We start from the raw sequence: 13011 nt of genomic DNA, 5'->3' as shown, positions 1-13011 counted from the left end.
AGATGTGGATTGTATTTTCGCCTAAGAATTGAACATTAAAATATTTCACTCTAAGAATCATCGTCAAACCGACAATATGATGATTAAAAGATTAATATAAGGCTATTAGAGTATAGTAATCCATGAGAGAGAGAGAGAGAAATATTGTAGTGAGATTAGGTGAGTTGTTATAATACAATGTAGTTAAGACATGACTTTCAAAGAATGACAGCAATGGCCCTTTCAATATAACACCCTTTGACTGTCTTAGAGCAAACAGCCACTCTCCAACCTCTCTGCCACTTCTTTTCTGATCTTATTCCAAATTAACTCTCTCACACATCTGAAAATTACACACATAGAAAGAGTAGATGGAGGGGCTTATTCCATTTCTGTATAGAACAATAGCGCAGTACAAAACTGGAGGACAAGGGGTTCTATCGCCATCTGCCTCTTACATGAGACTTCCCGGTGAGTCAGGGCGGTTTTCGGCTTCTGAAGTCCAGATTGTCCGGCCAGATTGTGGGTTCTCCGCCTGTTCACCACCACCCTCCGCCGGCAAAAGGGATGCTTCCTCCGTGAATCAGCCATCAGGGCTACACCATCTGATGAATTCCTGCCGTGCTGTGAAGTGATGATTGAGAGATGGATGTACGCGACTGTCAACTTGTCAGGTGGTCGTTTTATAATTGAAATAAGCAATTTTTTTTTTTTTTTCCCTAATGAATGAATTATAGTCTGTATTTGTGCTTCAAACATTGTTTGTTGTGTGTGCTGTGTGGAAAACCGGAAAGGGTCCACATACATGCAACTGTAATTTGTAGAACGTGAAAGTGTACATGGTATGTTTTGTGTATTGGCTCTGGAATGAGAAGAAAATTACGTGTGTTGTGTGGTTTGAGATTCAGGTCAGGGAGGGAGCTCTTCTTTCATCTCTTTTCTTCCCTAGAAACAAATGAAACAAACATACCTTGCTAGTATTTTCTCCTTTAATGTAAAATTTCCATGTTTCTGAATAAATAAATTCTTAGCAACTGTGACAACGGACTTAAGTAGGCTCTGTATAAAGAGGGATACAGAGACTTTTCTTGGGCTTTAGGGTATTCGTTAAATTGATCAAGAATCAGGAAACAAAGTGATTTCTTGGAAACAAAGTATATAAACAATAGTTTTGAGTGGAAGATCTCTTTTCCACATAACTCACCACAATCATACGTTAATGAATTAAACAGGTGATTGGTGGATATGGAAAAAATGACAAATGTAATTACTTGATTAGAATCATCCAACTGAAGACATTAGATCCACCAAATATAACTATCGTGCCATTTGAGTACTATTCTAATTTAGACAAAAAATGGCAGTCATTTTTCCATTTTCTTGTACTTAGCTTTCAACCTTGTGTAGTAGCCATTAATTTGTGCGAGTAATAATAAACTAATAAAGGCATTGGGTTATTTGATCCCGAGTGTTTTAAGTTTCATGACTACTAAAAGAAATATAAACTAAATAAATACTGAGCCTCCTATATCCTCAAAACAAAATTCGACCAAAATTTGGTATAAGGCAAGCATAAAGTAAAAACGATGCTGCCTTTGATGAATATTAGTTAGACCCTAACTCTCACTGCTGACAATGTTCTTGTGGGTATAGATGACCCCCTCATCTCCCTTCACGATGTGTCCATTGCCTCTAAGAACCCTACAATCGCGACAAGGTTAAACACTATAAGCACAGATTTAATCATATTAAATATATACTACACACCATAATTACATATGAATTAGGATATATGAAGCTTCTTTTGGGAGTAAACTTTGAACAATATTGTAAATTAGGATATAAAAGCGTGCAATAGTATTCTCCATACATACCATTTTGTTGTTAATAGTCCTTCAACTCCCACTGGACCTCGAGCATGAATCTTGCTCGTGCTTATTCCAACCTTTATTCCATGGAGGGGAATTACGAGATGGTGAGGTTATCAATGCACTAAAATTTTGAAAGAGAATTTAACATTCAACTGATATTTAAAGTGTTAGCTACCTCTGCACCAAGGCCAAACCGCATCCCGTCACAGAATCTAGTGCTTGCATTGTGAAAGACTGCAGCACTGTCAAGGCCAAGACGATTGTTATCCCATATGTTAAGCAAACTAGAGTGTATTAAAATGTAAATCATATTGCAAACAAATTTTGAGTGGTGAAATTTGAGTTTCTCTGTGCAACGTGATGATTACCTGTCAATATGTTGCAAGAAATATTCAGCGGTTCTTTTATCTTCTGCAATAATGCATTCAGTGTGGCCACTGCAATTAAACTACAAGTGAGAAAGCCACTACTTATTCACAGTAATACGCAAAGAAAGGGACTGAAAAATTGTAAACGTGCCTTCCATGTTTGCGTATGTGATCAACAGCAGCTTTCACATCATCCACAATTTCAATTGTGCAAGCCCTTGAGTTGTACTCGTGGTGAAATGTTTGGACCTCTGGAATTTTTAAACGTGAACTTGCCCTTGGGCCACCATGCAGTGTAACACCTGCATCGAAATAATATATTGTGGTTGGCTAGTCTATTATTCGTATGGCATGAGTGTGTGTGTAATGTTAAATATAGTTAAATTAACAAACCTCCATGACTGAGTTCGACTACAAGGTCCTGTAAACCTTCAGAACTTGAAAAATCCTTGTGAACAAGAAGTGTCTCCTGGATGAAAAAGAGAACGTAATTATTGCTAAGAGAGTAGCTTAGAAATGTGTTTGCAGCCTGTGCTAACATAAAAGTGAATGTACCATAGCATTACAGGCAGCAGGATAATCCAGCTTAGAATCCATGATAATATTCCTAGCCATTTGCATATTTGCTGACGTATCAACATAAACATGGCAAATCCCATCTGAAAGAAAATTATGAATCTAGCATAAGTCTCCATTGCTTTGTGAGTTTACATGGTAAAACAAAGATGTTTAGATAAACTCTCTTACCAGAATGACCAAGAACAGGGATTTTTGTGGAGCTCTTTATCTCTGAGACAAGTCTATTGCTGCCTCTTGGGATCACAAGATCTATCACATCATCAAGCTGATGCAGAGGATAAGGGTCAGCAACAGCTTATAAAGAACGTTTCACACATCTGAGTCTCCATGCTTACCTTGAGTAAATCAGGAATTTCCTCTTTCGAAGTCACTAGTCCTATAAGTTTTTCACCAACTGTTTCAGGAATGACGCCAGTAATCACCTAAACAACGGGAAAAGTACATTCAGTTTGGGCGAGGGACAAGGAGTTGAGGCCAGAGCCAGACTGATTAAAATATGCAGAAACTATGGCCCAAAAACTATGAGCTACAAAACTCACCTTGTGAAGGATCTCATTTGTACGCCTGGCTTCTTTACCTCCTTTCAGCAGCAGACCATTCCCACTCCGAATTGCTAGTGAAGCAATCTATGGGCAAATTTCCAGTAAAATGGCTGTTATGTAGAGGAAATAACTAAATCTAAGTAGCATCTTGATCCCAAATTAAAATTCCCCCAAGTACTTTTAGTAGGTGCCAAAGCTTGCAGACCACCTTCTACATAAAGGGGATGAGGTACACATGGACAGAATCCTATGCTCACATGCTTTTTAAACAGAAGATAATACACCATAGTTCTAGCTTAACAATACAACCAAAACAACAAATACAGCAAAACTGCAATTCTGGAGGGGGCAAAAGAAAAAACAAAAAAGCCAAAGATAAGATTTTAGAAACTAGAGCCAATCGTTCATAAATGGTTTTCAGAGTTATATCTTGACTAAATTTGTTGATTGAAACCTAAGTGGGGCTCGTTGGTATGTACCTGAACTAGTGCATCAGGTCGAGATTCAAAAATAATCAAGAGAACACCCAAAGGACATGTAGTCTTTTCCAGGATGAGTCCATCTGCAAGCTGGAAGGTCAAATAGTCAGAAAATGAAATTATAGCAGAAACTAAGCCCATGAACTGAAGTTCTTTTGAAATTCATGCAGAAGATCTCAGAGTCTACTGACCTCAGTTTTTGTCACTACCCGACCAATGGGTTCTTCCATCTCCGCAATGGTGCGGACAGATTTTGCCAGAGCAGAGATCTGAAAAAATGCATGAATACACCATGAGAAAATGTTAAGTTCCCCTTGATAGGAAAGAAATAAAAGACTGAACAGCATGAATGTGTAAATTACATTAGATCCTCTTCATTGTTGATTGATGGATATCATTGTCTACGAGCTATTTATTTGTTCCAACTTTAATATTGAACTTGAAGAAGTGAGATTTACTTGCCTTGGCAGGGCTTAACACCAAGCGGGAAATTAATGATTCATCATATCCAGCATCATTAGCAGCAGCGACATCAGCTTCATTTTCAACCTTAATTAGATCTTGTTTTTCCTCTAATGCGTCCGCAATATCCAACAAAATTTTATTCCTCTCTTTAGAAGAAATACTCTGTAATAGTAGCCAGTATTAGTATGTATTCCAGCAATCATGGTATTCACTAGAACCATAAGCTCTATATGCTCAAAGAAGGCTGGGAACTAGCAAAAGATTGTCCTCATCGGAATCACGATGATGACATAAATTGTCCAAGACAAGGCAAAAATGTGCACATTCACCTGTAGGCGCATTGAGCAATCTCTTGCAGCATCTGCCATCTCCCGTGCAGTAAATTCATTAAAAGTAACCCATGCATGTGCATCCTTGTGAAAGAGAGTACCAATACGTTGTCCTTCTAGCACTTTACCAATGTTGCCTGCAACAAAACCACTTCCAAGGAAATGGAAACACAGATCATGGTGGATTCTATAACAGGTGAAACATTTGATGCCTAAATGTCTTCCAAGTGCTATGCTATACCATGATAAATAACAAGTAATGATGTTCCTCTAACTTTTTCAATATTTTATGGACATAAAAAGCCACTCTGTCAGAACTATTTTGGTTGCAGTATCTGACAGGCAAAAAATCATGATCATATGTGAAATAGATTCAACACCAGCATCAAACATTGAGTATGATTCTTTTTTTTTTAATTTACATAAGGAATTTTTCTATTTTAGAGATCTTATGGTTAACATGCCAAAGCAAGCATGTCATTGTTGATACCTGGCTATGACAACAGGAGTGCCAGAGTCAGCAGCGCTAACTGCAGCCTTTACTTTAGCTGTCATTCCTCCTCTTCCAACCCTCGACTTATCTCCAAACGTTATTGCTCCGAGATGCTTTTGCTTGATATATGTATGTATTAGCTTTGAATTTGGGTCAGTCGGAGGACCACTGTAAAGACCCTCGACATCGCTCAACAATACCAGGAGGTCAGCTTTTAATTCAAGTGCCAGCAAAGCTGCCAGACTATCATTATCCCAAAAGATACCTGTTGAATCCTGCCAATGGCAGCTTATTTCAAGCTACTTTAGTTTTTGTAGATCATGATATAGATGGGGACATTGTTAATTGGCCCATGAAAGTTATTATAACTAAAAGATTGAATATGTATTGAAGGTAAATGAGCAATGTACCTCATATGGAGCTCTTCTAGTGCTGATTGCATCATTTTCATTGAAGATAGGGATACTCCTTAAAGCTAACAATGAATTCACTGTTTGAGAAAGTTGGGTTCTGAAGTCTGTACTTTTAAAGTCATTGTCTGTAACTAGGAGTTGGGATGAAGTAATATCCAACTGAAAAAGTGCAAAGAAAATTTGAACTTGGAAAAAAAGAGGGAGCTAGGCAATACATCAATGCAGGAACTGCAGTAGAAAATAAGCAGAAAACTACAGATACTTCAAACAAATATGTTTTTGAAAATATTCAGGGCCAGAATAATAGATTGCATTATTACCTGGCTGAATAACGAATCATATAGTGCCATAAGACCATTCTGTCCGACTGCTGCACAAGCCTTTCCGTCTATTTCAACTTGTGGTTTCTGCAAGTCAGCAAAACTGCCAGACAAGATAGATTTTCAGCCAAACAAATTCTGTATGGACAAAAACTAACTCAACAGCAACCAATCAGGCTTTGAAAACTAGGATGCATGTTTCCCCCATAAGATTAAAAATTGTCATCTATAGTAGTCTGAATCAAAAACCAAATCACCTGCTGTTTAACAATTTCCTGTACTTGAGCCTTTGGCGACCAGCCCCAACAGCACCTGATGTCACTAAAATTATCTCATAGCCTTGAGAGTTCAATGCTTCAAGCTGAATCATGAACAGATACATTCATTAACCAAACACGCAGTCCAATAAAAATTGAGAAACTTTCCATGCACTCGCAATTGCAAATTACAGAAGGACGTTTACGCACTCAATCAAACAAACCTGCTCAAAGATAGCTCCTACTCTGCCAACTGCCAATCTACCATCACTTCTTGTAACCACAGCAGTGCCTACCTGTAGCATAAACAATAAATGAAAACATTATTAATCATTAAATCAAAAATAATCCCTTATTCTCTTAGATCATGGAAAGTAATCTTTAGGTGAGTTGGAGAAAGCAACAAAGCGTTATCATAATAAATCATGTAGGAACGACTGAGCAACATTTTCATTCGAATTACGTGGCAGTGCCCTGCGATTTTATTTGTGTACAGCGCAAATCTTAATGTGAATGGATTTTGTTGTGTATAGTGGTAATATTCTTGTTTTATGTAGAATTCTTTTTCACAAGAGTCATAAATAGAGACGTGGTGAGAGATTTGAAACCAGATCCTTCGCTTTGCCGGCTTTAATTTGTTTTCTCTTTTTTTTTTCAGAAAAGGAAAACAAAAACTAGTGTAAATCATCATATGACATCAGTGAAAACATACAAATACTACACCTGTAAATCATCAATTCCCACTTATCGAATAACCTTACAGCATGGAAAAAAAATACGTTCGTTTTGCACTATAAACTGTGGGAAGAAAAACGATGGATCTGTTATTAAAAAAGTGTTGTATAAACTCATCAGGCAAGCATGCAATCAAGATGAGAAACATAGAACATGAAATCTAAGATTTGATGATCGTAAAAAAAATGAAGAGAGAGAGAGAGAGAGAGAGAGAGAAAACCTTGAAAACAACACGCTTGACATTCTTAACAAAAACTCTGGTAGGATCCATAATGGTGGGGGAGGGATGCAAAGGCAATGTGAGTGAGTAATGGTGAATTGGAGAAAACAAAAAGAGGAGGAATAAGGAGTATAAAAGGTTTGAAGTGAGATGCAAAGTTCTTGGAAGGTCGTCGGCACATGGGGCGGGAACCCTCCACCCCAACACTCGCCACTTGGAAATGCCTGCGGAATGCCTGCTGCTGCCTTCCGCCTTCTCCAATTTCTTCTCCCTCTTCACTTTAATTACGTGTCACACTCACACTCATATACATACTTAATTATCTATATATCCCCCCCTTCTCTACCTTACTTAATACTAATCAATCTATTATTTCATATTTTTCGCTTTTTTTATTTTATTTTATAGATAAATCTATACTTATTTATCTTTATCCAAAATCTTTCTAGATATACTTTCAGTTAGAAATATATAATTTAAATTTATTTTCCATCTATATAATTGATTATTTTCATAATTATTACTCAAAGTTTTTATATATAATTATAAAGATTGAAGTATTTATATATCACTAATTTTAATTAGAAATGTAATGAATTAATATCCTTGACCTAATTGGGAGGGGCTATACATATATATATATATATATATATAATTAACTAGTTAATTTGTATAATTAATTAATAATAGTAATTTATGAAAGAAATCTTGATTGATATTCCAAATCCAAAAGTAACTCTAATCATTCCAAAACCTATCAACTACGAATTGTGTGCTTATTTATTTACCAATCATTTGAAGACCCCAATACTCCCAAAACTCTTCTTTATACCTATCAATACCAAATCTATAGCTACAAAACAGAGAGAATCCGAGAGAAATCCCAGCCTAGCTGCCGAAATAACCGCCGTCGCAACTGCAAGCGCCGTCGCTCCCGCGGCTAGGGTTTCCGTGCGGCCGTGTTTTCATGCTCATGCAGCAGCAACCGAAACCGATCAGCAGCATGAAGCCACAAGCAATGGCCAGCGCTCGCACCCAATGCCAGTCATATTCCATCTCTTTCCTTGCCTTCGGCTAGCTAGCTGCAGTTTTGTTCCACCTTTGTATAGTTCACGGCAGCCTGAAAGAGGTCAGGGAAAAATCGGCGATGAACGGAGCGGTGCTGAAGTGAATCAATTGATAGAAGATGTACATACGTACGTACAGACAGCTATGAATAGTGTACGCTTTCTTATGGTTCTACGTACTGTATAGATTTGTCTTAAGTCTCTGCTTAATTATATAGAGTAGGAGATTGATATATGGTAGAAACATCTTGTGGCCAGAAATTAATTTCGACTAGAATTCTTGGTTAGGGTTCTAGCTACTTTAATTGGGCTCTGGGTTTGATTTTTCACATTTTTGGGTATCAGTGAGATATCGTGTAAGATTTGATTAAGTGAATGTAAACGATGTATGTAATGTGAAAGATTATAATAATGTTACGACTTGTTGATTTTTACTGTTATAATGACGGCCTCTGCCTGAAATTGGTATTATTCGCAATTGCATGCATGAAAAAAATGGTGTGGGAGAAAGCCGGGAGCATAATTAAAATAATGCTATTTAAAGGGGAGAATCTAAGCATGGTCAGCTCGCTCGCTTTTAGCTTTTCTTTCATTTCTGTTTCACTTTCTTCATCTTCATCAATATTTTTCAATACTTCACCTTCCTTGCCCATATCTATCTATTTTTATATTTTATTATTAAGTGAGAATATCTTTTTAATACATCACTTAATTTTTATTTGCCACTGATTTTTTAAAAATTTTTTAATTAATTAATTATTTTTAATTCCTCTATCTAAACATGATTTTTAATTGTTCTTTTTTCCTCATAACTTTAAAAAATTCTCTAATATTATTTATTATCTTTGTTAATGTTTTTTTATAAATCAAAATATTTATATTGATTTATTATCTTAATATATACTTTTAGAATGTGCATGTGACATTTACCAGTTTAAATAATAATCCCATTGATTGCAGTAGAAAGTCCATTTCTTTAATTGTTTAACCCATTTATCATAATGTTCTTTTTTTTAAAAAAAAAATTATTAGATTAAATTAGTGTCAAATCAAATCTTACGTCCATAATGGAATGGGACTCTGGGTGTGTGTGTTTAACGTTGATCCTGAGTAAGAAACCGATGCCTTAGATTACAGAAGTGTCAAATCAAATCTTACGTCCATAATGGAATGGGACTCTGGGTGTGTGTGTTTAACGTTGATCCTGAGTAAGAAACCGATGCCTTAGAGTTTAGACTAATCATTTTAAATTTGAAAGGCATGCATGCATGCAGAGACATTAACAAGTTATTCCCCACTTGGCTGTGAGTACTCGTTTTACACTAATATTTCTTTACGCATAATTATGAGGCTTTTTCAAGAATAGCACTCGGGGAGGGCGGGTTTTCAAATTACAAACGAACCTTATATAGACAGTCTTGAACTCATTTCAGATACAAAAGAGATTCATATAAACTTAAGGTACACCTTTGTTTTAGTTTTGTGTCATTTGAAAAATTAGAATGATATAAATAACAAACCACAAACAGAGCATGCATCAGCATCTTGTAAGTCCAAGATAGGAAAATTTTGCACCTAAAAATTTGCACCTATTCTAGTAAATAAAAATTATAATTTTATTTATTCTTAAAATTTTCTGATTATTTATGAACTAAATAGACAATCTTTGTATAATTTTAAAAAAAAAATCATTCACCCCATACAATTTCTTTTATAGTTTTTAATTTTAAAAAAAAAATATATATATAACAAGGACAAAATTAATATTAAATACCTTCATCCAAAAATTACATAATTTTATCAAACATTATAGAATATTTGTAATTTTTCAAATAACAAGAGAATGTTCGTAATTATGACAAATATCAAGAAATATCGTTGTAATTCATCCAATAAAGTGAGGGGGAGGGGTTCAACAATATGCTCAGTTTATCCTGTCCAACTAACTCATGCAGAACGAGAGCCTCATTAAATTTACATATAGTGCAAGCCACTGTCTTCTAAAGAGGCAATAAGGTCTCCTCACGGACACTAACAGTAGAATTTTTTCACATCATTGTGAGAAATATATTCCTGTATATTTCTGAAAATCGAACTATAACTATAGCTACGCAAGCACTTCAACAAATTTACAACATCCTACTGAACTGAAGATATCAGCAGCCTCCTTTTCTTGAAATTTGAGCAGCTGTCATGAAGAAGATAATGCAGCATTACACAGACCCTACATAGAGGAATTATAATCACCAAAAAACTTAAGCATTAGGGCCACAAATTAGATTATAGAAAGATAGGAAACACACTCTTAAAACATAGAAGAACTGTATATTAAGAAAACTAAAACTTAAATTTTCAAAAAGCCATTGTCAAGGAGGATGGTGATGAGATTTGTCCTCCATTGGAAATATACAAAAAACTGGAAGTGCTTGCACAGAGAATACCAACTAGAGGTTGAGTTACAAGAGACAAAGCATAAGTTTCAAGTAAATTAGTTCACTGCAACTCGCTATATATTGATTCTCACACATCATCTTAAAGCCGGTTTAACAAAATAATATAAGAATAACATAATGAAATATGTTAAAATCCAAATAGGGAACCATGCATCTTTCCTCAGAAGTAGTAAGCAAATTGCTAGGACAAGCACAAGCAACAAGTGCCTCAAATTCCCCAGGAGTGCTTGCAACTTGCAAACCAACTAGCTTCAACATATGCACATCTTACAGGAACTTATACAAAACATGCAGAAACCCACAACATGAAAATGCAATAAATGAGCACAGATAACAAAGGATATCTATCACCAGCTGATATACAGAGAAAATATATGAGACAAATGAAGATAGACAACAATACCAACAGTAAGGCAGAGATGCAAAGTAACTGACATGTACTCTGCTACACAAGAGCTACAGCTCACTATAATTGCGCCAAACAGCACGGAATTCTTCACGGAATGTGTTCAGACGAGCTTTCAGATTTGGTGTTCTAAAGCTTGCATGAATTAGGGTGGCTGAGAGAGACACAGAGAGATTAGAGACACTTGCATGCAGCGGAGAAAAGAATCTAAAAAATGAGAATATTAAATTACCAAGAAGGCCAAGAGCAAATGCCCATAAGACCGTGAGAAGGCCACAAGAAACAAACCAGAGGATGAAACTCACTGCAGAGAGAATAAATAGAAAAGCCACAATTATTTGCACATGAAATTACGTTGTCACAAGTCTACAGTAGTTAGAAAGACTAAGAGCCTCTTACCTGCAGAAAATACCAAGACAAAAACCCATCGAGGCTGTCCACATACATGTATTGCTCGTTTTGCAGATGGGCGCCCCCGAATAACAGGCCTAAATTACATTACAATTATAAATAAGAAGCAAAGTCAAATGCTAAGCAAATTCAAGACAGCAACTCTACTTACGTAAGGGGAGGTCTCATTTTAGCAGCTAAATGGGGAGAAAACTGCCTAACAGTTCTTGTGACCTTTTCATTGAAAGTACCTGCAAAACTAAATAAACAATATTGGCAATATAAGAAAGCTGAAAGGAATAGCAATGCCATGGGACTCAAAAAACAAATATCATCTCTCATAAACTAAAACAAGAACTAGAGGAAATGGCAAGAGAAATATGGTCTGTGTCTATCCACTATATCATTGCTCATCAATTAGAACGAAACCAACTAGTATGTAATAAAAGTACTAGAGGGCAAGCCTGCATTGAGGATTTCGATTTTTTATCACCAAAGAATGTCTTAAAAGACGGATATTCTACCATCATCGCCCATTTTACAATCTATCCACTCATTTTGGTTATACTACCCTTTTCTCCTCCTCCAAGGTCTATGCACCTCTTCTCTGAACATTTTCCTTATGCATCTACTTGTACAATTCCATCCTTTTCCCTTGGGTCAGTCTCCTTCCTCCTTCCTAATTTGGTTGCATCATAACCAATCAAACTGGTGGAACTTTTGATAATTAATTCAGAAAAAGCATACCTATCATTTAGAAATGCAATACTCAAAGCCGTCATTAATGCAGCAAGAATAGCAAGTGGCCTCCTAAGAAATCCCATCCCTGAAACTCGAGAATGCTTATATACTTTAGTTAGGAGCCATGTACAAACATACACATGCATCATGAACTTAAAAAATTAGTGGATCATCGTTAGATCTCTTACCAAGAATGAAAACAATCATTATGAAGTAATTGGTCCGGTAGCTGCAAAAACCAAAAAATAATAAATAACACACTGACGCCAACTGAGAAAATTGTACGCATCTAAAGTGATTACGTGCATAAACATAAAGGGGATCATACTAATAGAGGTTGCACTTGAGGCGACTGTTCCATTTGGCGGACGAACGGGGCACAGTGAATCGAGAGAAGAATTCCGAGAGAGGACGCGGCGGAGACGACCAGTCCACTTCTCGCAGCGCCTCGACCAGATCCTCCGCTGTTACATTACTCCAATCCATTTACTGTTTTTAGTGATCGGAAATTTGAATTTGATTGATTGCGAGAAACCCTAGGCAGAAAAAGAAATCCAGTACAAAAACGCGAAATTGGAAGAAGAGAGGGAAAATCAATAGAGTGTATAGTTATTTTGGGTTTGGGAGATTGAAAAGTATTTGGTTTATTACTATGTGATGATGCAGGAGATTTGTGAATTCCGAGTCGATTCTTGAATGTTCAATAAAGTGTAGCGTGGGAATCGTTGTGTAGAGCCGTGGAAGAAAAGAAATAGAAATAAATCAAAAACTGTCTGAGCCCGGGTTCGAACCGGGGACCTCTAGTGTGTGAGACTAGCGTGATAACCAACTACACCACCCAGACTTATTTGCCCATTTTGTTGTGTGATAACAACTTGATAGTGTATGAAATACGGGAAAAATA

General features: G+C 36.3%; 3 protein-coding genes and 1 non-coding gene across 5 annotated transcripts; 1 reads left to right on the top strand and 3 right to left on the bottom strand.

The window, feature by feature from the left end:
* LOC105161592 lies at window positions 112-886 on the top strand. The gene has a single exon (XM_011079325.2). The coding sequence runs from the start codon at window positions 351-353 to the stop codon at window positions 612-614; it is 264 nt and encodes an 87-aa protein (XP_011077627.1). The 5' UTR covers window positions 112-350; the 3' UTR covers window positions 615-886.
* Window positions 1307-7323, bottom strand: LOC105161590 (delta-1-pyrroline-5-carboxylate synthase). The gene is made up of 20 exons (XM_011079324.2): window positions 7051-7323; window positions 6320-6391; window positions 6096-6199; window positions 5839-5941; window positions 5516-5677; window positions 5103-5380; window positions 4613-4763; window positions 4281-4445; window positions 4010-4087; window positions 3819-3908; window positions 3337-3423; window positions 3133-3219; window positions 2966-3062; window positions 2774-2877; window positions 2612-2687; window positions 2370-2520; window positions 2219-2287; window positions 2026-2092; window positions 1854-1924; window positions 1307-1680 (listed from the first exon to the last, which is right to left on the bottom strand). Exons 1-20 carry the CDS (start codon window positions 7099-7101, stop codon window positions 1596-1598), a joined length of 2148 nt encoding a protein of 715 aa, XP_011077626.1. The 5' UTR covers window positions 7102-7323; the 3' UTR covers window positions 1307-1595.
* On the bottom strand, window positions 9968-12833 carry LOC105161589 (PRA1 family protein A1). Of its 2 annotated transcripts, none has more exons than XR_847788.2 (8): window positions 12436-12833; window positions 12296-12336; window positions 12114-12192; window positions 11539-11625; window positions 11376-11464; window positions 11209-11280; window positions 10974-11130; window positions 9968-10341 (listed from the first exon to the last, which is right to left on the bottom strand). XR_847788.2 is itself a non-coding variant. In XM_011079323.2 (8 exons), the coding sequence occupies exons 1-7, from the start codon at window positions 12591-12593 to the stop codon at window positions 11027-11029; spliced, it is 630 nt and encodes a 209-aa protein (XP_011077625.1). In that variant the 5' UTR covers window positions 12594-12832; the 3' UTR covers window positions 9968-10341; window positions 11006-11026. The 2 variants fall into 2 exon arrangements, 1 of the variants encoding a protein (XP_011077625.1); XM_011079323.2 differs by having other exon boundaries at window positions 11006-11130; window positions 12436-12832.
* Window positions 12878-12951, bottom strand: TRNAV-CAC. The gene has a single exon. It is a non-coding gene; the product is annotated as a tRNA-Val (tRNA).

Source organism: Sesamum indicum, linkage group LG5, assembly GCF_000512975.1.
Source record: "Sesamum indicum cultivar Zhongzhi No. 13 linkage group LG5, S_indicum_v1.0, whole genome shotgun sequence".
NCBI lineage: Eukaryota > Viridiplantae > Streptophyta > Magnoliopsida > Lamiales > Pedaliaceae > Sesamum > Sesamum indicum.
Note: the sequence above shows the minus strand (reverse complement) of the source record. Positions and strands in the feature narration are given on the sequence as shown.